This window comes from Oncorhynchus mykiss, chromosome 5, assembly GCF_057628025.1.
Source record: "Oncorhynchus mykiss isolate SJ-2025 chromosome 5, ASM5762802v1, whole genome shotgun sequence".
NCBI classification, from domain to species: Eukaryota; Metazoa; Chordata; class Actinopteri; order Salmoniformes; family Salmonidae; genus Oncorhynchus; species Oncorhynchus mykiss.
Genome location: NC_143026.1, coordinates 31,556,210 through 31,584,202, shown reverse-complemented (window position 1 = coordinate 31,584,202; position 27,993 = coordinate 31,556,210). Strand labels below are relative to the sequence as shown.

The window sequence follows — 27,993 nt, the reverse complement described above, 5'->3', positions numbered from 1 at the left end:
ACATCTCATTCCAAAATCATGGGCATTAACATGGAGTTGGTCCCCCATTTGCTGCTATAACAGCCTCCATTCTTCTGGGAAGGCTTCCCATTAGATGTTGGAACATTACTGCGGGGACTTGCTTCCATTCAGCCACAAGAGCATTCGGGAGGTCGGACAATTATACCTGGCTCGCAGTCGGCGTTTCAATTAATCCCCAAAGGTGTTCGATGGGGTTGAGGTCAGGGCTCTGTGCAGGCCAGTCAAGTTCCTCCAAACCGATCTTGACAAAACATTTCTGTATGAACCTCAAACTGTTGCCACAGAAACATCTATAATGTCATTGTATGCTGTAGCGTTAAGATTTCCTTTCACTGGAACTGTTCTCCTGGCATCCGCCAAACCCAGATTCGTCTGTCGGACTGCCTGATGCTGAAGGGTGATTCATCACTCCAGATAACGCGTTTCCACTGCTCCAGAGTCCAATGGTGGCAAGCTTTACACCACTCCAGCCTACGCTTGGCATTGCACATGGTGATCTTAGGCTTGTGTGCGGCTGCTCGGCCATGGAAACCTATTTCATGAAGCTCCCGACAAACAGTTCTTGTGCTGAGGCAGTTTGGAACTCGGTAATGAGTTTTGCATCCGAGGACAGAAGATTTTTACAAGCTACGCGCTTCAGCACTCGGCAGTCCTGTTCTGTGAGCTTGTGTGGCCTACCACTTCGCAGCTGAGCCGTTGTTGCTCCTAGACATTTTCACTTCACAATAACAGCACTTACAGTTGACGAGGGTGTCTCTAGAAATTTGATAAACTGATTTGTTGGAAAGCTGGTATCCGATGATGGTGCCATGTTGAAAGTCAGCAACTGGTGTGGCAGAAATAGCCGCATCCACTAATTTGAAGGGGTGTCCACATACTTTTGTATATGTAGTGTATCATGTATTTTGGAATGTGCTTGGAAGAAAAGAAGAAGAGAAGGGGAAAGGCATTAGGTTGTGAATAGACACACTAATTTGCCACAGTAATGTGCAGGCAGTGATGCATGATCATCAGGCAATTATATTTGGTTACCATGCAAACAGTGAGCATCATGGGAGGTCATTAAAGGGAGAAAAATACCCTAGCTGAGAGCGAGAGAGAGAGATATATCTAAACAATCTTTCTTTCACATTTTCTATGAATATTAAATGCGTAATGTTCCTTCCCCAGGCTGTCCCAGGGATAACAAATGGAGATTCAATTGTTTTTTCCGTCAGATATGCATTATGATTACTTTCAGATGAAGCTAATGGACGTATATGACTGCGCCACTCTGAATGTTGTAATTGTTTGTTTCTAAACATACAAAAATGGGTCAAGATCTTCAATTATGTGAAATGCAAAAAGTTACATGAGTCAAAAGTTGTGTAAACATACTAACATGGATGACTCATAGCTGTCGTGATCTTGCCTCGTACCTTGGACATTTGTGACCATCACCTCGATTCTGTCTTATGTAGCAAAAAAATGTGTATCATACACTGCAATTAAGGAACAATGATTCTGCTTTGAAAGTTGATCAATTAATAACCCCACTTTTGAGAAATTGGCCCTTGAATGTTTTGGTACACATACTGGAGAGCTCTTCTTTGTCTACACCCATTCAGCATTGTTCACACTCTTAAACCTTAGCCCCAACCATCTCTTTAAGGATTCACATGTGAGGCCATGTGCTAAACAGAGTGAGCTAAACAATGAACCATAATCCCAACCCATACTGCCAGCAATACAAATTGATTGTCATAGCTAGCCACCATGCATGAATCAGCAGGTAGCTAAAGCTATTCAACTAGGTTCAATGTTAGTAAGCTAGCTAACATTAGGCTGTAACTAGCAATGCAAATGGATTTCTGAGATGCAAATAATATTTAACAAATGTAGCTAGACTCTAACCCGTACACATGCTGTTCCCTCTCTGTCACGAATGCCATGTTTGCCCTTAGTTTGAAGATGTAATCCGGAGACAGGTGTTATACAACAGCCTTCTGTGTTCTCTTTTCGACTCCCTCCGCATTTGCAATCAAATGCCGGAATTTTATCCATCTCCTTAGCTATCCACTGGGCATTCCACTAATTTCATAACTCGGTCAACTTCTTCTGTGACAACAACATTGTTTATCGCCATTTTTCCCCATCACTGTCATCAGAAGACTCTACAATGTCTGGTTCAATGAAAATGTTTTGACCTAAATGAGGGATTTCCTCATCGTCTGATTCAGTCAGTCAGAGTCAGTTTTGCACAATCCTCCTATAGAAAGTAGTCCATCACAGCTTTTTCCCACTGATCTTTGTCAATAGCGCCTGTTAAATTCAAGGCAGCAATGTTGAGATGTTGCAGTTGTCCATGATATCTTAAAAAAAAAGCTGTGGTAGCAAGGATTATCTACACATACTGAACAGCTCATGTTATAGACAGAAGCATGTTACATGGCAGACCAATCCAAACGCATCTCTCGGCATATCCAGCCTATCCTTTATCTTAGCCAATCATGGCTAGCGGGGAGGTTCCTGACTTTTTCCATGGCTAAACCAGTTAGGCTCGTAATTTAACATTTGTATTCATATTTACAGCTAGCATACACATTTGTTATTAGGGTACATTAAAGTTCACATGTTCCAGAAGGCATTTCTGTCTGAAAAATGTATTTTGATTAAAAATAATAATAATTGCATTTACGTTCAAATGCTTCGATTATATTCTCTTCGATTATAATCACAGCCGTATACATCCCCCCCCAAGCAGACACATCGATGGCTCTGAACGAACTTTATTTAACTCTTTGCAAACTGGAAAACATTCATCCGGAGGCTGCATTCATTGTAGCTGGGGATTTTAACAAGGCTAATCTGAAAACAAGACTCCCTAAATTTTATCAGCATATCGATTGCGCAACCAGGGGTGGAAAGACCTTGGATCATTGTTACTCTAACTTCCGCGACGCATATAAGGCCCTGCCCCGCCCCCCTTTCGGAAAAGCTGACCACGACTCAATTTTGTTGATCCCTGCCTACAGACAGAAACTAAAACAAGAGGCTCCCACGCTGAGGTCTGTCCAACGCTGGTCCGACCAAGCTGACTCCACACTCCAAGACTGCTTCCACCACGTGGACTGGGACATGTTTCGTATTGCGTCAGACAACAACATTGACGAATACGCTGATTCGGTGTGTGAGTTCATTAGAACGTCCGTTGAAGATGTCGTTCCCATAGCAACGATTAAAACATTCCCTAACCAGAAACCGTGGATTGATGGCAGCATTCGCGTGAAACTGAAAGCGCGAACCACTGCTTTTAATCAGGGGAAGGTGTCTGGTAACATGACCGAATACAAACAGTGCAGCTATTCCCTCCGCAAGGCTATCAAACAAGCTAAGCGTCAGTACAGAGACTAAGTAGAATCTCAATTCAACGGCTCAGACACAAGAGGCATGTGGCAGGGTCTACAGTCAATCACGGACTACAGGAAGAAATCCAGCCCAGTCACGGACCAGGATGTCCTGCTCCCAGGCAGACTAAACAACTTTTTTGCCCGCTTTGAGGACAATACAGTGCCACTGACACGGCCGGCAACGAAAACATGCGGTCTCTCCTTCACTGCAGCCGAGGTGAGTAAGACATTTAAACGTGTTAACCCTCGCAAGGCTGCAGGCCCAGACGGCATCCCCAGCCGCGCCCTCAGAGCATGCGCAGACCAGCTGGCCGGTGTGTTTACGGACATATTCAATCAATCCCTATACCAGTCTGCTGTTCCCACATGCTTCAAGAGGGCCACCATTGTTCCTGTTCCCAAGAAAGCTAAGGTAACTGAGCTAAACGACTACCGCCCCGTAGCACTCACTTCCGTCATCATGAAGTGCTTTGAGAGACTAGTCAAGGACCATATCACCTCCACCCTACCTGACACCCTAGACCCACTCCAATTTGCTTACCGCCCAAATAGGTCCACAGACGATGCAATCTCAACCACACTGCACACTGCCCTAACCCATCTGGACAAGAGGAATACCTATGTGAGAATGCTGTTCATTGACTACAGCTCGGCATTCAACACCATAGTACCCTCCAAGCTCGTCATCAAGCTCGAGACCCTGGGTCTCGACCCCGCCCTGTGCAACTGGGTACTGGACTTCCTGACGGGCCGCCCCCAGGTGGTGAGGGTAGGCAACAACATCTCCTCCCCGCTGATCCTCAACACTGGGGCCCCACAAGGGTGCGTTCTGAGCCCTCTCCTGTACTCCCTGTTCACCCACGACTGCGTGGCCACGCACGCCTCCAACTCAATCATCAAGTTTGCGGACGACACAACAGTGGTAGGCTTGATTACCAACAACGACGAGACGGCCTACAGGGAGGAGGTGAGGGCCCTCGGAGTGTGGTGTCAGGAAAATAACCTCACACTCAACGTCAACAAAACTAAGGAGATGATTGTGGACTTCAGGAAACAGCAGAGGGAACACCCCCCTATCCACATCGATGGAACAGTAGTGGAGAGGGTAGCAAGTTTTAAGTTCCTCGGCATACACATCACAGACAAACTGAATTGGTCCACTCACACAGACAGCATTGTGAAGAAGGCGCAGCAGCGCCTCTTCAACCTCAGGAGGCTGAAGAAATTTGGCTTGTCACCAAAAGCACTCACAAACTTCTACAGATGCACAATCGAGAGCATCCTGGCAGGCTGTATCACCGCCTGGTACGGCAACTGCTCCGCCCTCAACCGTAAGGCTCTCCAGAGGGTGGTGAGGTCTGCACAACGCATCACCGGGGTCAAACTACCTGCCCTCCAGGACACCTACACCACCCGATGTCACAGGAAGGCCATAAAGATCATCAAGGACATCAACCACCCGAGCCACTGCCTGTTCACCCCGCTATCATCCGGAAGGCGAGGTCAGTACAGGTGCATCAAAGCTGGGACCGAGAGACTGAAAAACAGCTTCTATCTCAAGGCCATCAGACTGTTAAACAGCCACCACTAACATTGAGTGGCTGCTGCCAACACACTGACACTGACTCAACTCCAGCCACTTTAATAATGGGAATTGATGGGAAATGATGTAAATATATCACTAGCCACTTTAAACAATGCTACCTTATATAATGTTACTTACCCTACATTATTCATCTCATATGCATACGTATATACTGTACTCTATATCATCGACTGTATCCTTATGTAATACATGTATCACTAGCCACTTTAAACTATGCCACTTTGTTTACATACTCATCTCATTTGTACATACTGTACTCGATACCATCTACTGTATCTTGCCTATGCTGCTCTGTACCATCACTCATTCATATATCCTTATGTACATATTCTTTATCCCCTTACACTGTGTACAAGACAGTAGTTTTGGAATTGTTAGTTAGATTACTTGTTGGTTATTACTGCATTGTCGGAACTAGAAGCACAAGCATTTCGCTACACTCGCATTAACATCTGCTAACCATGTGTATGTGACAAATAAAATTTGATTTGATTTGATTGATTTCTTGAAACGGGTCACGTTTTAGCCTTAAGGCAATTCCACTGTAAAACAAATGATTCACTTTAAAATGTATGTCTAACAAAAAACAATGATTGTTAAGTTAAATCAAACAGACTATTTTTAAAAATGTCCCCTGAACATTTTGCAAAAACACATTGACTTGAAGAACAGTGCAGACACAAAGTAAAAAATTATCGGTGGAAATTGTTAAAGGTATTCCTTGTGGAAGACATCAAAACTATGAAGTAACACATATGAAATCATGTAGTAACCAAAAAAGTGTTAAACATATAAATATATTTGAGATTCTTCAAATATAGTAGCCACCCTTTGCCTTGATGACAGCTTTGCATAATCTTGGTATTCTCTCAACCAGCTTCATGAGGTAGTCACCTGGAATGCATTTCAACTAACAAGTGTGCCCTGTTAATTTGTGGAATTTCTTTCCTTCTTAATGCGTTTGAGCCAATCAGTTATGTTGTGACAAGGTAGGGTTGGTATACAGAATATAGCCCGATTTGGTAAAAGGCTAAGTCCATATTATGGCAAGAACAGCTCAAATAACCAAAGGGAAACAACAGTCCATCATTATCTTAAGACATGACGGTCAGTCAATCCTGAAAATGTCAAGAACTTTGAATGTTTCTTCAAGTGCAGTCGCAAAACCATCAAGCACTATGATGAAACGGACTCTCATGAGAATCACCACAGGAAAGGAAGACCCAGAGTTACCTCTGCTGCAGATGATCCGTGTATTAGAGTTACCAGCCTCAGAAATTGCAGCACAAATAAGTGCTTCACAGAGATCAAGTAACAGACACATCTCAACATCAACTGTTCGGAGACTGCGTGAATCAGGCCTTCATGGTCGAATTTCTGCGAAGAAACCACTATTAAAGGACACCAATAAGAAGAAGAGACTTGCTTGGGCCAAGATACACTAGCAATGGACATTAGACCGGTGGAAATCTGTCCTCTGGTCTGAAGAGTCCGAATTGTGAGATTTTTGGTTGGATGATCTCAGCAAGTGTGGTTCCCACCATGGAAGAGGAGGTGTGATGGTGTGGTCGTGCTTTGCTGGTGACACTGTCTGTGATTTATTTAAAATTGAAGGCACACTTAACCAGCATGGCTACCACAGCATTCTGCAGCGATATGCCATCCCATCTGGTTCGCGCTTAGTAGGACTATCATTTTTTTTTCAACAGGACAAATACCCAACACACATCCAGTAGAGGTCGACCGATTATGATTTTTCAAAGCCAATACTGATCCCGATTTATTGGAGGACCAAAAAAAAAAAATCAATTGATCAGAAGATTTGCATACATACAGTGGGGCAAAAAAGTATTTAGTCAGCCACCAATTTGTGCAAGTTCCCCCACTTAAAAAGATGAGAGAGGCCTGTAATTTTCATCATAGGTACACTTCAACTATGACAGACAAAATTTTAAAAAAAAAAAAAAAAAATCCTGAAAATCACATTGTTTAATGAATTTATTTGCAAATGATGGTGGAAAATAAGTATTTGGTCACCTGCAAACAAGCAAGATTTCTGGCTCTCACAGACCTGTAACAACATGTTTGAACTTGTTATCAGTATAAAAGACACCTGTCCACAACCTCAAACAGTCACACTCCAAACTCCACTATGGCCAAGACCAAAGAGCTGTCAAAGGACACTGGGAAGACTGAAGCTTGGTTTGAAGAAATCAACTGTGGGAGCAATTATTAGGAAATGGAAGACATACAAGTCCACTGATAATCTCCCTCGATCTGGGGCTCCACGCAAGATCTCACCCCGTGGGGTCAAAATGATCACAAGAACGTTGAGCAAAAATCCCAGAACCACACGGGGGGACCTAGTGAATGACCTGCAGAGAGCTGGGACCAAAGTAACAAAGCCTACCACCAGTAACACACTACGCCGCCAGGGACTCAAATCCTGCAGTGCCAGACGTGTCCCCCTGCTTAAGCCAGTACATGTCCAGGCCCGTCTGAAGTTTGCTAGAGAGCATTTGGATAATCCAGAAGAAGATTGGGAGAATGTCATATGGTCAGATGAAACCAAAATATAACTTTTTGGTAAAAACTCAACTCGTCGTGTTTGGAGGACAAAGAATGCTGAGTTGCATCCAAAGAACACCATACCTACTGTGAATCATGGGGGTGGAAACATCATGTTTTGGGGCTGTTTTTCTGCAAAGGGACCAGGACAACTGATACGTGTAAAGGAAAGAATGAATGGGGCCATGTATCGTGAGATTTTGAGTGAAAACCTCCTTCCATCAGCAAGGGCATTGAAGATGAAACGTGGCTGGGTCTTTCAGCATGACAATGATCCCAAACACACCGCCCGGGCAACGAAGGAGTGGCTTCGTAAGAAGCATTTCAAGGTCCTGGAGTGACCTAGCCAGTCTCCAGATCTCAACCCCATAGAACATCTTTGGAGGGAGTTGAAAGTCAGTGTTGCCCAGCAACAGCCCCAAAACATCACTGCTCTAGAGGAGATCTGCATGGAGGAATGGGCCAAAATACCAGCAACAGTGTGTGAAAATCTTGTGAAGACTTACAGAAAACGTTTGACCTCTGTCATTGCCAACAAAGGGTATATAACAAAGTATTGAGATAATCTTTTGTTATTGACCAAATACTTATTTTCCACCATAATTTGCAAATAAATTAATTAATAATCCTACAATGTGATTTTCTGGATTTTTTTTTTCTCATTTTGTCTGTCATAGTTGAAGTGTACCTATGATGAAAATTACAGGCCTCTCTCATCTTTTTAAGTGGGAAAACTTGCACAATTGGTGGCTGACTAAATACTTTTTTGCCCCATTGTATACAGTTGAACTCGGAAGTTTGTATCCATTTAAGTTGGAGTCATTGACACTCGTTTTTCAACCACTCCACACATTTCTTGTTAACAAACTATAGTTCTGGCAAGTCGGTTAGGACATTTACTTTGTGCATGACACAAGTCATTTTTCCAACAATTGTTTATAGAGAGATTAATTCACTTATAATTCACTGTATCACAATTTCAGTGGGTCAGAAGTTTACATACACTAAGTTGACTGCATTTAAACAGTTTGGAAAATTCCAGAAAATTATAATATGGCTTTAGAAGCTTCTGATAGGCTAATTTACATAATTTGAGTCAACTGGAGGTGTACCTGTGGATGTATTTCAAGGCCTACCTTCAATCTCAGTGCATCTTTGCTTGACATCATGGGAAAATCAAAAGAAATCAGCCAAGACCTCAAAAAAAATAGTTTACCTCCAAAAGTCTGGTTCATCCTTGGCAGCAATTTCCAAATGCCTGAAGGTACCAGGTTCATCTGTACCAACAATAGTATGCAAGTATAAACACCAAGGGACCACGCAGCCGTCATACCACTCAGGAAGAAGACTGTCTCCTAGAGATGAACGCCCTTTGGTGCGAAAAGTGCAAATCAATCGCAGAACAACAGCAAGGACCTTGTGAAGATGCTGGTCTGATGAAACAAGAATTGAACTGTTTGGCCATAATGACCCTCATTATGTTTGTTGGAAAAAGGGGGACACTTGCAAGCTGAAGAACACCATCCCAACCATGAAACACAGGGGTGGCAGCATCATGTTGTAGGGGTACTTTGCTGCAGGGGGGAATGGTGCACTTCTCAAAATAGATGGCATCATGAGAGAGGAAAATTATGTGGATATATTGAAGCAACATCTCAAGACATCAGTCAGGAAGTTAAAGCTTGCTCATACAGTAAATGGGTCTTCCAAATGGACAATGACCCCAAGCATACTTCCAACAAAGTCAAGGTATTGGAGTGGCCATCACAAAGCCCTGACCTCAATCCTGTAGAAATGTTGTGGTCAGAACTGAAAAGTGTGTGTGAGCAAGGAGGCCTACAAACCTGACTCAGTTACACCAGCTCTGTCAGGAGGAATGGGCCAAAATGTTTCCAATTTATTGAGTGAAGCTTGTGGAAGGCTACCCGAAACGTTTGGCCCAAGTTATACAATTTAAAGGAAATGCTACCAAATACTAATTGAGTGTATGTAAACTTCTGACCCACTGGGAATGTGATGAAAGAAATAAAAGCTTAAATAAATCATTCTCTCTACTATTATTCTGACATTTAACATTCTTAAAATAAAGTGGTGATCTTAACTGACCTAAGACAGGGAAATGTTACTAGGATTGAATGTCAAGAATTGTGAAAAACTGAATTTAAATTTATTTGGCTAAGGTGTATGTAAACTTCTGACTTCAACTGTATTTGTAATAATGACAATTACAACAATACTGAATGAACACTTTTATTTTAACTTAATATAATACATCATTAAAAATCTATTTAGTCTCAAATAAATAATGAAACATGTTCAATTTGGTTTAAATAATGCATAAACTCTTTTGGAGACGAAAGTCAAGTGTAATATGTGCCATGTAAAAAAGCTAACGTTTAACTTCCTTGCTCAGAACATGAGAACATATGAAAGCTTGTGGTGCCTTTTAACATGAGTCTTCAATATTCCCAGTTAAGAAGTTCTGGGTTGTAGTTATTATAGGAATTATAGGACTATTTCTCTCTATACCAACCATTTGTATTTCATATACCTTTGACTATTGGGCGTTCTTATAGACACTATAGTATTGCCAGCCTATTCTTGGGAGTTGATAGGCCTGAAGTCATAAACAGCCTGTGCTTTGCGAAGAGCTGCTGGCAAACACAGGAAAGTGCTGTTTGAATGAATGCTTACGAGCCTGCTGCTGTCTACCACCGCCCAGTCAGACTGCTCTATCAAATATCAAATTATAGACTTAATTATAATATAATAAACATACAGAAATACGAGTCTTAGGTCATTAATATGGTCAAATCCGGAAACTATCATTTCGAAAACAAAATATTTATTATTTCAGTGAAATACGGAACCGTTCTGTATTTTATCAAACTGGAGGCATCCGTAAGTCTAAATATTGCTTTTACATTGCACAACCTTCAATGTTATGTAAAATTCTGGCAAATTATTTGGTCGTTCACAATGAGCCCAAACTGCTGCATATACCCTGACTCTGCTTGCACAGAAGGCACGAGAAGCGACACAATTTCCCTAGTTAATATTGCTTGCTAACATGAATTTCTTATAACTAAATATTCAGGTTTAAAATATATATACTTGTGTATTGATTTTAAGAAAGACATTGATGTTTATGGTTAGGTACATTGGTGCAACGACAGTGCTTTTTTCGCATATATGTTTGTTAAATCATCACCCGTTTGGCGAAGTAGGCTATTCGATGATAACTTAACAACCACCACATTGATTATTTGCAACGCAGGACAAGCTAGTTGATCTAGTAATATATTCCATTATCAATCAACAGCTCAACCAATTTCATGTTATCACAACTATTACTATAAAACCATGTCATACTAGTGTTTCTGTATCCTGGACATCATTCCTCTTTGTCGGTGACTCTATCTGAAGTGAACAGTCAGTGAGAGCTGTGTTAGATGTCCTGACAGGTGAGGAGTCAGCTGGTCTATCAGACTCTAATGCCCTGACTCACACTTCCCTGTTTCAATTCACTCCACGGACCACATTCACACGGCACTGGCATCAGGTTGCATACATTTTGGATTCTCTACATAGTTCATTCTAATATATCTACTACTGTACATTCCTAAGATATCTTCAATTCATCCAGTGTAGATACTGTACGTATAAAATGCATTTGATTACTGTTACAGTGCTATTTGGGTTGTTAATTGGATTCAATCCCGACATTTCTTGATTTCTTGTTTCTTTTGTTTTAAATGTATTATTTAAAGTGTCTTCAATTTACACATGACATTAATTCTGTATCCCTTCTCACAAGTTCCGGTTTACCTTTTAATATTGATAAATTCAATGTTTATTGAACTGGGGAACAAAAATGATTTATGCTTTGCACATGTTGCAAACAATTATCTAGTAAATCAGTTGTATAATTAAGCAATAAGGCACGAGGGGGTTTGTTGTATTTATACCACAGCTAAGGGCTGTTCTTACGCATGATGATATGTGCCTGGACACAGCCCTTAGCCCTGTTATATTGGCCATATACCACAAACCCCTGAGGTGCCTTATTGCTATTATAAACCGGTTACCAAAGTAATTAGAACAGTTCAAATACATGTTTTGTCATACCAGTGGTATACAGTCTGCTATACCATGGCTGTTAGCCAATCAGCATTCAGGGCTCGAACCACCCAGTTTATAATAACTGGCTTTATACCTCTGATGCATGTGGTCTAGCAGCCTGTTATGTAGCTATGGTGTCTAATACAACTCTGCTGATTTATTATTATCTCTGTGACGACTTGGAAGTTGACAGTACAGTATGTCCTTAGCAACGGGACATGGATAGAACAAAACTATCTGCTTATCATCCCATGGTCTATTTCTCCCTGCATGAAGAACCCCCATAATGAATATAAATAAAACACTATATATCTTGATGATCTATGTATGCAGGGCATCCCTCTGCATATGAGGACACCCAGAGATCCAGGGCTAGCCAGAGCTGCTTGGCTTAGGAAGAGGGAAGGCAGGGTGGGCTAGCGGCGAGGGAGTAACTCAGGCCTAATTCCCTGCTATAATTCAGGAGGGTGAGGGCCTGAGACAGCCAAATCTACCCACAAATCTCCCCCCCTACCCGGGGATCAGAGTCAGGGCCAAGGAGGGCTGCATGGAGAAACATGGGGGATGTATGGGGAGGTGATGGGGGCTCAGGGGTGGGCAGTGATGGGACTGAGAGATGGAACTCAGACAAAGCCAATCAATATGCCTGCCTTTCTGTAGCCGTACTGAGGAAAGGAATATAATGTGGAGGTAGACCTGTTATTTTCAGTTAAAACTCAATGGAGATTTTCCATTCAGTTTTCAATCAGAGTTTAATCAGATTTCATGATTAAGTAGGGCCACCGAGGGTCAATGTAATTTCCCTGGTGATTTCATGGCTCAGTTTGTGGACTTTCTATATTACATTTTTCAATTATCTTGGAATATGTTTTTTATGTGGGTGGTCAATTATTTGTTTCTTTTGCAATTAGCTTTCTCTGTTTTGGTTGAATGTACACTTAACTCACCACATGCATAGTATACTTTATGGTTCAATTAATTTGTCATTTTTCTGAATCAAAATGTACAATTCATAACTTTGTCCTTCTCACTCACCAAGCTGTATTGAAAAGGTCACATGGGACAGGTCTTCAACTACTGTAGGCTCTAAGTTCCCAGCACATGCTGCTCTTTTCCCCTCATCTCTTCCTCTGGCCACACTACCTGTTTGAGACCACTCTCCTGGTGACATCACTTCCTGAATGGCTATGGCTGATGGGAAAGGATCCCCTGTGGGTGTAGAAAAAAGTGAGCCGAGTCAGTCTTCCATCCCTTGGCTCTAGGAGTTGCAGTTGGACGGGGAGAGTAGATAGCAGCTGCCTAGACAAATGGTCTTTTAACTCCAAGCTGGGGATGAGGGAGATAGAGAAAGCGATGGAATGAGAAAGAAAAAGAGAGGGTGAAGCTGGCCCTCAAGTCCACTCCAGTGAGGTTTCATCTCATACAGGCTACAACGGTTTACTCACCCAGATACAGGCTCCACTAGTTGTGATACAGCACTGTTAACACCCTCTCTGACTAGAGAGGTATACACAGTCTCCACTCTGAATGAAATACATCTCTGGATTGGCATTGCATTCCCTCCAAGGCATGGAAAGGGAGCATATGTTTGTGTGTGTGTGTGTGTATGTGTGTATGTGTGTGTGTGTGTGTGTGTGTGTGTGTGTGTGTGTGTGTGTGTGTGTGTGTGTGTGTGTGTGTGTGTGTGTGTGTGTGTGTGTGTGTGTGTGTGTGTGTGTGTGTGTGTGTGTGTGTGTGTGTGTGTGGCCATATGTGCACGCGTGTGTGCATGTGATGAATGAATGCGTTAGTATGTAGACCGATGTACGGATATTTGCATACAGTGTGGATGGAATATTAGTTCCATGAGTTTCCTGAAGATTAATGCACTATAGCTCTCTAGTTTCTCAGTGTGTCTGCCAGGGAGGGAGCTGCTTCCCCTGTGCCCAGATGGTGGCTACAGAACAGAACAGGTGCACGATGGGTTGGCCTAGTGTGTTGTTGTTTTTATCCTGAAGTTTATCCCCGGGGCACGGCTTATTATGCTTTATAATGGAATAACAGATGAGGAAGAATGATTTACAAAACTGCCAAAGTATCCAGTGGTTGATGTAGATTGAAAAGGTACCTATAGTGGTTCTTCAGATGAAACTCACTGGCAAGAGCTGTCTTTAGTTCCAGAGCCTCTTCAGCAGAGCATAATGGCTTGGGTAATCTGATGTCAGTTGTACAACACTTTGATGCTACACATCATTTTGATCCACTCATCCCTATTCACTATAGAATACATGGATAATGGCTTTCAGCATGTCGATGATAGCCACTGAGGGGAAAAAAGTTGATGTAACGACTTGGTTACATATTCAATTCTGCCAGACGGTTTTAACTCTCTGTCATTTGTTAATTTATTTATTCTTAATTGATTCTAAAGGATGTTGAACAAATGTCACGGCTGAGTTTGTGGCCAGTAATACACCATATGAGTAGGTGGTAATCTGTGAGGGAGGGGGGGGGGGACAGGGGGCCAGAGAGAGAGATAGAGAGAGATGTAAGGCAGATGGCTCAAGGAAAAGAAAGCTGAAGTGAGAGCAAAAGTGAGTGATGAAGGGAGGGAGAGAAAGACATCGACAAGAAAGAGATTGAGAGGGATTTGAATCCTCCGGCTCCCAGTCTTTCTCCTCCCTGTGGAGTGACTTCAGACTAAAGCATCAGGGATTTGTAGGGTCTTAAGATGAATGAAAACCACATCTCCCTCATGGAAACATTGTGAATTTACATGGCTGTTGTTATAATGAAAGAGAGTGCTAAAAGATTAACTTTTCTTACCAGACTAATTTTACATTTGAATTCTATTTTCTTTTAAAGCTATGATCATTAATGTTTGCTTGCTAACGATTGTGTCTATTATTTCGTTATGTTTCAAATATTGCATTGCCAGTCTCAACTCCACCTCTACACAATCCTTTTAAAAAAATAATTTCTGAAAAGTTCAAACTGTTCCTCAGGTGTCCTGTAAGTTTTATGAAACAGTAGCTCTCTCATCTGTTGTTGTTGCCGGACGACTTTGTTTCAGGCGGGGAGTGTATTTCCCAGAAGCTGCTCTCCTATTCTCCGGAGGACGTTCCTCTCTTAGGAGTTACCCACCTCTCCATGGTTTGATTATGGCCACCCAGCAGTGCATTAGTTATAATTTGAGAGTGGTTTGTTTTTCCTCATGAAGAGAGAATTTGAAATGTTTTGATGAATAACCCTATCTGCTCTTATACACTGTATTATACAGTAGGCACAGAGAATGGCTGGCAGGTGTAGTGTCCAAAAAAATGGTGTCTGACTGCAATAGAGGATGGATGGCCTTAAGGTCGTCACAATTTTTCAGATTCTCACCGGATACATTCCGTTGACCACTACGGTGAAGAATTGTCAGTTAATCTTGGAATATGTCAGCTCTATTAGTCTATGGCCCATACACAGTGACTGTATGTGTATGGATTAAGTGTGCTTTTCACTCTCAGCTTGGCTGCCAGAGAGTCTTTGATGTGTCTGTGATGGCATGAAATGGTACAAACCATGGAGCAATGGATGTGTCACGGTGAATTTGCATGAGCAGGCTTTGAGGGGAATGCTATGGCTTGGAGACGGAGATGGGGCGAGTTAGGCTAACAACCTTATCGCATTGGCATGTGTAAACCCTAGGGCTGTGGGACTGACTCACTCTGACTAGAACACTGGCATGTTAAAACCACTGCCTGGCTCGCTGTCAGTGTTGTTTGTGTAAGTGTCTGTGTGCTTGTATATGTGTTTGTATGTCTCACTCTCTCTCCCTCTTTCTTCCAGGGAGGCCTGATCGCTCTCCTCCTCCTCATTCTTCTCTTCACACTGGTGCTGTACACCCGTCACCGCTGGTGCAAGCGCCGGCGCATCCCCCAGAAGAGCGCCAGCACCGAGGCCACCCATGAGATCCACTACATCCCCTCTGTGCTGCTGGGACCCCAGGGTAGGGACAGCTTCCGGGGGTCCCGCCAGCTACAGCACAGCTCTGTCATCGGCATGCCCATCCGGGAGACCCCCATACTGGATGACTACGACTGTGATGAGGACGATCAGATGGGTCACACACACACCTCCACACCCAACCAGGTCCACAACCAGCTGATTGATGGGAAAGTCCAGGGCCTGGATGAGTATGGACCCAGCCAGGGGACACATACCCACAACCAGCACACTGACAGCCTGAGGAAGGGGGAGGACAGCCTCCAACACAGTCTGGATAAAAGAGGTGGGTACCACTGTAGTATGTAATAGTCCACTGTAGTCCACTGACTAGACTAGAGAAAAGTCACAGTATTGTTGAGAGAATGAGAATATCCTATATTTCTGTTAAATATTTGTACTTATTTATTTATTTAGATTGAAAAGCAACCATTTTTGGTGATATCCTCCACCTATTAATCCCTATGCACTCCTTATATTTTACTTGCACAGCCTTTAGCCAAGATCGTGGGGCGGCAGGTAGCCTAGTGGTTAGAGCGTTGGACTAGTAACCGAAAGGTTGCAAGATCGAATCCCAGAGCTGTTGTTCTGCCTCCAAATCTGATAAATTGTGTCTTGCACACGCTCAAGGCCCATTATAGAACCTCCCCTGTTTGATTGTAGGTAGGGTGCTATTTTCTTTGAATGCTTCATTTAGTTTTTGGTAAACATTAGAGCTGATTTTTATTCCCAAGAGCTCTTAAAACGATCCACAGAACATTTAGTCTTGTTTAGGTGGTTTTGCAAACAAAGTTCAATCAATGTTTCTTGTCTCTTTCAGCAGTGTGGGGTCTTCAATGACCAAATTAAGCATTTAAAGAAAAGAACATGCTGAGGGGTTGCTTTTCTGCCTCTTGTACTGGTGGCCTTGAACATGTGTAAGGCATCGTGAATGAATCAAATGATCAATGTTTTTGGAGGCAGGTTGGCATTTATTGGCATGAATCTTGCCCCGGAGGCAGCTCTGCAGAGTGGTCTCTAGCTGATTTTAAACCTCACCCGAACCTTGACTGTAACCTTAACCACACTGCTAACCCTAATGCCTAACTCTAACATTAAATTAAGAACAAAAAGCAACAACAACAAAAAGGTCAGGATTCTTTACGATATAGCCAATTTTGACTTTGCAGCTGGCCTGTCTAGCAGAAATAACTTACTTCTGCCTCCAGGGCAAGATTATGACAAACATCATCCTGCTTTTTGGAGTCCAATGTTCAACCCAAGGTCCAAAAACCTGGAGTGGCCAGCATTGAGTCCAGATCTAAAACCTCATTGAAAACCCATGGCGAGATCTGAAAACAGTATTTGATTGAGGGCACCCCTCAAACATTGCAGACTTGGAGCAGTTTGTAGCTGAAGAGTGGGCCAACATCCAGTAGAAAGGTGCAGCAACCTCATCGATGGCTACAAAACATTTTTGTTATCTTGGCCAAAAGGCTGTGCAACCAAGTATTAGCTCCTGGTTGCTATAACTTTGTCCATGTCATTTGTTTTTCTTCTCTAAATTAAAATTGTAAACCAGCAAAATTGCTTCTGCAATATTGAAAATCCAATAACAATGTGTGGAGACCAATTTCTGCATCCAAGTTATTTTAGAAGAAATAAGGTGTATTTAAGAAAACTGCAAGGGTGGACACCTGCTCTTTCCATGACATAGACTGACCAGGTGAATCTAGGTGAAAGCTATGATCCTTTATTGATGTCACTTGTTAAATCCACTTCAATCAGTGTACTGTCAGTGGACTGTCCTGTTTGGCTCCGTTGATAGAATATGGCACTTGCAACATGGCACAGGGTTGTGGATTCGATGCCCACAGGGGACCAGTATGGATGAAAGTGTTTGCATTCTACTATAAGTCGCTCTGGATAAGACATTCAGCTAAATTAGTCAAATGTAAATGTATGAAGGGGAGGAGACAGGTTAAAGAGGGATGTGTAAGCCTTGATACATGAATTGTGTATGTGCCATTCAGAGGGTAAATGGGCAAGACAAAAGATGTAAGTGCCCTTGAAAGGGGTATGGTACTAGGTGCCAGCTGCACTGGTTTGTGTGAAGAACTGCTACGCTGCAGGATTTTTCACAGTTTCCCGTGTGTATCAAGAATGTTCCACTTCCCACAGGACATCCAGCCGCCAACTTGACACAACTGTGGGAAGCATTGGCGTCAACATGGGCCATCATCCCTGTGGAACGCTTTCAAAACCTTGTAGAGTCCATGCCCTGATGTATTGAGGGGGGGGGGGGCACTATATGTTACACTTAAAATATTCTACACACAACTGATTTTACCTATCACTGTTACTATTTTATTACAGATTATCTCAAAAAGTAGAAATCTACTTTTTATGTGTTTTCTTCTACAACTCCATCTCCATCCCCTTGGTAAATGCCAATGGGGAATGTTAGAAAGTGTATCTTGGGTGAATTTGTTATCCATAGTTTGTACCCTTGTCTGGCCATAGCCATTGACCCTTCATCTGTCTGTCACCCACAAGTAATGACTACAAGTCAAGATGGAAGAGGTCATTGACATTGGTCTGGTCACTTACGAATGGGGGTTAGTCGATGAGAAACTCATTGACCCTCACTAAACACTGTCCAGTGTGTATACTCCTGGAAGAGGAGTCCTATATTATGGACTCAAAGCACTTTTTTTTTGTTTTGTTTTTGTTAGAACAAAGTGTTGAAAGAAAGTTAATTCTGGTGACTGCAGGTCACTCTAATAGCTGTAGTTCACACTATCCACGTTGAACCCCAAACTGCACCTCAGGAATGTTCATCTTTAATAATTGAGGGATGGCAGATTGCAACGGTGGCTTTTTAGTCTGAACGCTATTCATGTCATGTTAAATTATGCATGACAAAGTTTAACATCTTGTTTCCTGGAGCTGCCCTCCTGTCTCTACTTGTATTTATCATTCAGCAAAAAGCAATTTATCCATTTATCCACTTCCTGAACCCACAACACTTTTCCCGGTGAGAAGAGAAGGATCAGGACACAGCCATACTTTAATTTAATGTTGTTTATTGATGTGATACATTTTCTTTTGGGAAAGGAACTTTGCATTATTCAGCTGTAGCAGAAAGGGTAACGCTTTAGTGATCCAAGTTTTCAGTGTCAATGGAGGGAGGTGTACTCTGTCAAGCCAACAACAGTAGGGCTAGATTGCTGTGCATTTGAGGGTCAAGTGTCATGCGACTGAAAATGTCATTGAAAATGTGCATGGATATTATTATTTTTATTTTTTAAATAGTAGTAAAATGTTTTCAAATGGCTTCAATGTTTGAATAATTTAAGGACTGATATGAAGAATCACAGGGAATTATTAGTTGCATGAAGAAATCATTGCATATGTTGATAATCAAAGAGCACATTTTCTCTCTTGTAACAACAGTGTTTTGAAAGTGCTATGTTAGGAAAGTCCTTGGTCGAGTATAACACTATACAGTGCATTCAGAAAGAATTCAGACCCCTTATCTTTTTCCACATTTTGTTACTTTACAGCCTTTTTCTAAAATGGACTAGATGTTTTTTTATCCTCATCAATCAACAGACAATACCCCATAATGTCAAAGCGAAAACAGGTTTTTAGACATTTTTGCAAATGTATTACAAATGTAAAGACTAAAATATCACATTTACATAAGTATTCAGACCCTTTACTCAGTACTTTGTTGAAGCACCTTTGGCAGCGATTTCAGCCTTAAGTTTTCTTGGGTATGACACTACATGCTTGGCACATCTGTATTTTTTGGAGTTTCTCCCATTCTTCTCTGCAGATATTCTCAAGCTCTGTCAGGTTGGATGGGGAGCCTCACTGCACAGCTATTTTCAGGTCTCTCCAGAGATTTTTGATCAGGTTTAGGTCCAGGCTCTGGCTGGGCCAGTCAAGGACATTCAGAGACTTATCCCAAAGCCACTCCTGTGTTGTCTTGGCTCTGTGCTTAGGGTTGTTGTCCTGTTGGAAGGTCAACCTTGGCCCCAGTCTGAGGTCCTGAGCACTCTGGAGCAGGTTTTCATCAAGGATCTCTCTGTACTTTCCTCTGTTAATCTTTCCCTCGATCCTAGTCTCCGAGTCCCTGCTGCTGAAAAACATCACCACAGCATGCCGCTGCCACCACCATGCTTCACCATTTGATAGTGCCAGGTTTCCTCCAGATGTGACACTTGGCATTCAGGCCAAAGAGTTCAATGTTGGTTTCATCAGACCAGAGAATCTTGTTTCTCATGGTCTGCGAGTCTTTAAGTGCCTTTTTGCAAACTCCGAGCGGGCTGTCGTGTGCCTTTTACTGACGAGTGGCTTCCGTCTGGCCACTCTACCATAAATACCTGATTGTGCTACAGAGATGGTTGTCCATCGGGGGACCAACTCCATATTAATGTACATGATTTTTGAATCAGATGATCAACAAGCAGATGTCCACATACTTTTGGTCATGTAGTGAATAATATCTCTCTCCAGATTTTGCTTAATGATGCTCCGTATATATCTCAAAGCGATACAGACAATCCTTTTCCTTGAATAAATCATTAAGTGGATCCTCTTGGTGCAGGTTCAGCTCCGCGTAAACACATCCACCATACGGCCGGCTAGCTTGCATAAGTAATCGCCTCAATTAATTCAAAGCTGGAGATATTTGCATCATGACCTTGTGTGTGACATTTTTTACTCTGTGGAAATCAACAGGGGGGGCTCTGTCTTTTTTGCTGCTATCTTTTTGGGCTGAATTAAATACCCATGAACAAAGATGAACACTTGCATTGTCTAGAGCCATCTTGTTCCAAAAACAAACAAACTCCTGACACTTGAAACCTGCTCTCTGAGAGATTAGCCACTCGCCCCATTTTCCCTTCATTCTCCATCTTCTCATTTCGCAGCCAGTAAAATAAAACAAGATCTTCAAGCTTGGCCTGTTTATAAACTGCAGAAAAATGTAATTTAATCGTGCAACAAGGAGACAGGTTGGAGGTTAATTCAGTTTGACTCCCCTGAGAGAGAGACTGTGAGGGAGAGTGACGGAAGAGAGGAGAGACGGAAGAATGCTGGTATTGGCTGCTTTTACAAACCTGTCCTTATGTTAATCACTAGCTGTAAGGTATTGTCACCACACAATGGGGTGAGCAGCTACAGGGCACAAGCTACTAAGAGGAGGTCTGGGACACTGGTTTTAATTGACATCAAAGGTTTTTAATAGGAAAAAAAATAATTGTCGTCTCCTTCTTGTCATTCTGTGCATAATGGATTTTAGAATAGAATATGTGCTAGTTAGTTTAGATTTGTTTCCCCTTAGGCTGTATTGGAAAGTGTAAAGACTTTTCAGCCATATCATTTATATGTAGATATAGCCCTTAACTGGGGCCTGGAGTTTTCCATGGTCAGGTCACAATGTAGGACAAACTCCTGGCCCTAAATACTGAAGCGTCCTTCTCCCATAACATCAACCTCCAAGCATGTCTAAAAATGAGCCATTTACAACAATCATTTATGTGGATGCTTTCACCCGCTCTCCCCTACAAAGCCATATAATTTAAATACAGAGCCGATTAACTCTCTCTACCTGTTATCAGCGCACCTCCCAAAGGTCTCCAAATACCAGGCGTTTCTTTATCTGTCTGTCTCAGCTGACAGATGACCTCATTCTCAGCCTGCTGAATAGTCCTATCTGGAGGCATTATGGCGCGTGCCTCACAGGTTCCTATGTGTGGCTGAATCTTTACTCAGGTCCTACAAACAAATGAGGCCTGTCATGTGGTTATTCAGTGGGTCTCTGGTGCACTGGGCACATGGTGGGCAGCGGCGTTCCATAAATCAGATGCCACATACTCAGCACCGTGCCAGGGACCTCGTTGAGCATGTGACGGCCTCTAGGACCGCAATTACCATCAGCCCCCACTGGCACCCATCTCCCCCCCCTCCAGTGAGGACCACCCTTTGCTCTTAATTTACTTGAGATGTTTCCGACACTTACGTTACATCACTTGCAGTTAAAGCCATCCGCTTGACTACACTGAATTAGTTGATTAATTTCTAACCAGAAATAAGAACTACAATATCACAGTTTATTGGCTCTGTGAATTATCGTGGCAGTGGAAAAACACTTTTCAATTATCTTTTTTTTTCTTCTTGTGTATTTACATTCCCACTCGTATTGAATCATGTTGTTTGCTCTGCACCAAGAAAACATTTTAGAAAATTCATAATTGAGCTGTGTGTACTGAAGAGGATCAAATCAAATATAAAAGTTTTTGTCACTTGTGCCGAATACAACAGGTGTAGACTTTACCGTGAAATGCTAACTATGATAATGGGGATGTCTGCTGTTCACATTGTTTGTAACTCATTTTATACATAATGTTGCTACTACTGTCTATTATGACCGAAAAGAGCTTTTGGGCATCAGAACAGCGATTACTCACCTCGAACTGGACAAATATTTTTTCCTTAATGAGTCCAACGTGTAGGATATACTGCTTTGTCAAGACGATGCCCAAATCCCCGTCATCCGTGTGAAGAAAAGACTGAGAAAAAGGGGGAGGAGAGTGGGGTGCCTTGTAAGAATTTGCCAACAAGTAGGTAAACTACCACTACCCACCATGTTATTGGCCAACGTGCAATCATTAGAAAACGAACTGGACAATCAATATTTAAGAATATCCTACCAACAAGACCTTAAAAACTGTAACATCTTATGTTTCACCGAGATGTGGCTAAACTACGACACGGATAATATATAGCTGAATGGCTTCTCTGTGCATCGGCAGGATGAGGACAAGATGAGGGGTGGGGTGTGTGTATATTTGTCAATAACTGCTGGTGCGCAATGTCTAATATTAAACAAGTCTCGAGGTATTGCTTGCCTGAGGTAGAGTATCTCATGATAAGCTCTAGACCACACTATCTACCAAGTGAGTACTCATCTATATTATTCGTAGCCATCTATTTACCACCACAAACCGATGCTGGCACTAAGACCGCACTCAAGCTGTATAAGGCCATAAGCAAACACTTAAACATAAATACATTTTTACCTAATTTCTACCAACATGTCACATGTGCAACCAGAGGGAAAAAAACTCTAGACCACCTTTACTCCACACACAGAGATGCATACAAAGCTCTCCCTTGCCCTCCATTTGGCAAATCTGACCATAATTCTATCCTCCTGATTCCTGCTTAAGCAAAACCTAAAGCAGGAAGTACCAGTGACTCGCTCAGTACGGAAGTGGTCAGATGGCGTGGATGCTACGTTACAGGACTGTTCAGGACTGTTTTGGTAGCACAAACTGGAATGTCTAGAGCTGTCGCTTTCAAGGAGCGGGATACTAATCCGGATGTTTAAAAAAATCCTGCTATGCCCTCAGACAAACCCTCCCCTCCTGTACTCCCTCTTCATCCACGACTGCTGGCCAAGCATGACTCCAACACCATCATTAAGTTTGCTGATGACACAACAGAGGTAGGCCTGATCACCGACAACTATGAGACAGCCTATATGGAGGAGGTCAGAGACCTGGCAGTGTGGTGCCAGGACAGCAACCTCTCTCTCAATGTGAGCAAGATAAAGGAGCTGATCATTGGCCACAGGAAAAGGAGGGCTGAACAGTCCCCCATTTAGATAGACGGTGCTGAAGTGCAGAGTTTCAAGTTCCTTGGTGTCCACATCACCAATGAACTGTCATGGTCCAAACACACCAAGACAGTTGTGAAGAGGGTACGGCAACACCTTTGTGCCCTCAGGAGACTGAAAAGATTTGGCACAGGTCCCCAGATCCTCTAAAAGTTATACAGCTGCACCGTGTTAGTGTGTGATTAGAGTCCTGTGTGTGTCCATAGAGTCAGTGCAAGAGAGTCCGTGCATAAAAGGGTCAATGCAAATAGTCCTGGTAGCCCTTTGATTAACAGTTCAGCACACTTATGGCTTGGGGTACAAGCTGTTAAGGAGACTTTTGGTCCTCAACTTGGCACTCCGCACCACTAGCAACTTGCGATCGAGGGTGGTGCAGTTGCCATACCAAGCAGTGATGCAGCCAGTCAAGATGCTCTCAATGGTGTAGCTGTATAACTTTTTGAGGGCATGAGCGGCCATAAAGTGGCGTTGTCGTGCCTTCTTTACAACTGTTCTGGTGTGAAACACAGAGGAAGTTGAAGCTCTCACCCCGCTCCGCTACAGCCCTGTTGATGTGGATGGGGGGCCTGCTCATCCCACCGTTTTCTGTAGTCCACAATCAGCTCTTTTGTCTTGCTGACGTTGAGGGAGAGGTTGTGATCCTGGCACCACACTGCCAGTTCCCTGACCTCCGTGTAGGCTGTCTCATCATCGTCGGTGACGAGGCCTACCACGTCGTGTAGTCAGCAAACTTGATGATGGTGTTGGAGTTCTGCGTGGCCACACAGTCATGGGTGAACAGGGAGTAATTGAGGGGAATCATTTACTCCCTGTGGGGCCACCATGTTGATGGTCAGCCTGGCAGATATGTTGTTACCTACCCTCACCACCTGGGGGTAGCCAATCAGAAAGTCCAGGATCCAGTTGCAGAGGGAGGTGCTCAGTCCCAGGGTCCCAAGATTGGTAATGACTTCGGAGGGATATGTGTCAGGGTGTATACTGTACACCAGGAAAGAGCATTCTGTCCTTTATATCCCACCCAATGTACAATCACCCATAGCAGAGCAATGCGGGCCACTTGTACAGGGACTTCCTGACGAGCCAGTTACCCAGGCTCCGTGGGACTTCACAAACACTGCTAATGGCAACTTGGCTGGGCCCCTGTCTGATGCATTTGCTGCCTGTCAAGTGAAATAACTTCCCCGGCTTGTATTATCTCAACAGGTGGTCCCTTTTGAAATGATGGCTGAAACTGTGAGGAGCATTACACATAGTTACACACACAAACGTTCATGCACCTGCACACATACAGTTTACACAAGTAAATAAATGAACATAAAACTCCCACAACTACAAATAAATAGAGTGGGGAAGAGCGAGAGAGAGAGTCAGTCATGTCATGGCCTCAGATCTCATGGAAGATCAAGTAAACTAAACACCCCCTGTCCGCAGGTTTATATTCTCATCATGATGTCTTCTGTCTTGCATCATCTTCTTAAATTGTAGACAAATGGGCCATGAATCATGCATTGATGTCAACAGGAGAATTGCACTAAATGTTCACATCAATGGGGGTTTGACACGAATATCACAAACAGGGATATGTTTCCTGTCTTATATCCATGCCTTTAGGGAAGCAGGTCATAAACTTCCACACTACCCGCTGCAATCTCTCTACAAACCAGAACATTTATATCAAAGATAGACACATATTTTCTCTACCCTCATTTTTTTATCAAAGGGAAAATGCCTGGTTTTCTTTCTCTCATTTCAATCATTTTTTGGCACACCGATTAAGGCAACAGGTGGATGTACTCTCCAAAATAGCCCTGTATAATTTTCTGTTATCATACAAATGATCTGGCGCTAACTCCTGATTATATTGGGTTATTTAGGCTAGATTTAATTTCCTGCCCATAGAAAATTGCTTATGTAATTCTCCAGCTGGCTAATGTATGCCTTTCATATACATTATAGCCACTATTTCCACTTCTCTTGTCTCAACATTTCCAAAAGCACAGTTCCAAAACAGGCTGTAACTGCCTGAGGCGCAGCGTTAACTTAAACCGCATTTTAGGTTTCACATTATATTTCGTAACATTGGAAGATATTCATGTAATATCTATTGGTATCCTAAGTTCAGAACATGTACAGTATGTCTAATCCAAATGCTGTTAACAACGGAATTCAAGGTATCTATTGTTTAGTATCTACTAAGGTTTTGATTGGAAAAAAGCTCAACCTGGGTTTGGCTGACCCAGCTCTTATGAACAAATGACTACTATACAAACCATCCCACACTAAAGACTCTCAAGTGGATATGTTAAGGCAAGCCTTCCCCTTTACATCTTACAGAGACAATTGAGGATATTATTGAATGCTAGCATTAGTCTTTAGAATGTACGACTTCAACCAATTCAATGAATAAGATTCTCTATCTTTGGGGACTGAAAATAGCATCCATCCCTCCATCCATCCATGGCCCAGTTTGTATCAATCAGTATTTCTCAGTTCTGCCTCCAGTGTCACACACTGAGCTTTCTAATGAATCTTGTCTCTGTGGCGATGCCAGTCGTATGCCATGAGTGACAATGGCTGGCTGATTTGTGGCGTCCCTGATGGCAGGGTTAATGCCTTTATCACCTGCCGTTAGTTTGTCACCAGTTATCAACCAGCACTGGCGTGGTGTTTACATTGATGAGGGGAATAAAAGGAGAGAAATGAAGAGTGAACGGAGGAAACACAGCCGTAAATGCCCATCCGCAGCTCCCTCGGAGCGACCCGGAGTGAATTCAGGCCTCATCGCCTGGATTTATGGTGAGTTAATTGCTCCGTTTTCCTATCTACGTTATTGTTTGGCCTCTGTACCTACAATAACAGCAATTTATGTTCGATGATGTCTCCCACCATAAACAAAATGTATTGCTGTCGAATCAGATGGTGATGGTATTGGAAAATGTATCCTCTGGTAAGACACAACACAAAAAAGAACAGGACAGAACATTGGCTCAATGTCCTCAATCTAACAATTACCCCAGATGCTCTGGAGGAGATCTGGCCACGGCCACAAAGAAAATCAGGACCTCACTATGACAAGCCTGGCCAATTAACATGGATAATGGTGCTCAGTAGTCCTATCCGACACACTCATTCCCCATCTGTGTGTGGGTATGACCGGTGAGGTGGGGACAGTTGAAAGCATGCCTGCATTAAGGCAGACGTAGACCATTTGCATGAAAGATGAAAGGCCATCCAATTCACCACCGACTCAACTGTTCCCCCTCCCTCCCCAATGCCTAAGATGATAGGGATGGAACGGGTAGGGTCGCATTGATTGGCTTTCTGCTAATTGAAAGAATTGGGCAGATTAACTAAGGCTTCAGCTTCATTTGTCATGGCTGCTTTGTATGCCGCTCCACTTATTTGGTTACCACTGAGTTAAATGGAATGTTGAGAAAAAATACAGTGTTTCACACAAAGCATCAAAGTGTCCCTTTGATCACTGCGGTTGTCCTTTTATATCGCCACAGCTTTAAGCAAATAGTGTCATCCGCATCGAGTGGCTAACTTAAACTGATAGAAAGCAATTCATTCAGAGTTTTTCTGTATGACTTTGATGATAGAAATGCCTCGGTTTCCTTTTATTTTTCTTGAATTTGCGTTTTTGAAAGTTAATCTGGATAATTTCACATTGAGGACCTAAATTAACCCTACACCTAGTCCTTGTGAAATACTCGTAAAAATAAGATACAGGTGGGCTGGCCCCCACCCCCATCTACCTCTGTCCCCAACTTTCACATAAAGTTGTTTACTATTAACAGCACTTTTCTCTAGACTCCATGTCTCTGTGTCAGTACTCAGTACACTCTACCTGTCTGTGTCTGGAACCTCTGCAAACAATCCATCCAGCCCATTAACATTGAATGAAGCGGAACACCCCCCCCCCCCCCATTTCTCCCTCTGTTATGTATTATTCATCATGGTACATGTTAAACTGCATGTTTTGTTATTAAATAATGGGAATTCTCTGTGACCTTCTCTGGAAATGTAGCATTGTCTCACAACTGTACACTCTATTGTTGGCTGGCCCTGACATTAGTAGAGGCCAACACGTAGAAACAGAATGAATAGAACCAATATTAGACTATGCCCAAGAGAAGGTCTACGTTCTCTTGGACATAGCCCTACCATTATTGTTGATTGTGAATGTGTGATGCACAAAACATTGCAAAATATGTTGGTCAGTGATTGTGTTTGTGCGGCCATCATGGAACGTTCTATACACATTCCATGTTTAAATCCACTAACATGGCCACTGTGCCGGCATGCAATCTATGCATGCTATTGATTCCAAATGGCTTTCCGTCCCTTTCAATTCATTTTCTATGGATAGGGCATGGGCTCTGTGGCCTTGACAGGGCTGATGCTGTCAGAATGCTCAACTAGGCATCACACTAACAGTACATCATATAAACCAGGAGTCTTTAGCTGTCTTGTAATACTTGTAAAATAATATTTGTTCTATTCATTCTGTTTCTATGTGTTGGCCTCACGAGTTTCATGACCTGTGACGCGACTCGGACTCGACCAGTGAATACTTTGTTGTCAGAAAGTCTCTCTCCTTTGCATAATTCAACATGCTAATAACTACAACAGCAAATATTAGATAG

General features: G+C 42.7%; 1 protein-coding gene across 1 annotated transcript in view; it reads left to right on the top strand.

Moving 5' to 3' along the window:
* The window catches only part of LOC110523598 (astrotactin-2-like), a 418,825-nt gene that overhangs the window by 93,235 nt on the left and 297,597 nt on the right, over positions 1-27,993 (top strand). Inside the window, exon 3 of the mRNA XM_036977273.2 lies at positions 15,520-15,961. Coding sequence (XP_036833168.2) covers positions 15,520-15,961 — 442 coding nt within the window. The remainder of the gene's footprint in view (positions 1-15,519; positions 15,962-27,993) is intronic.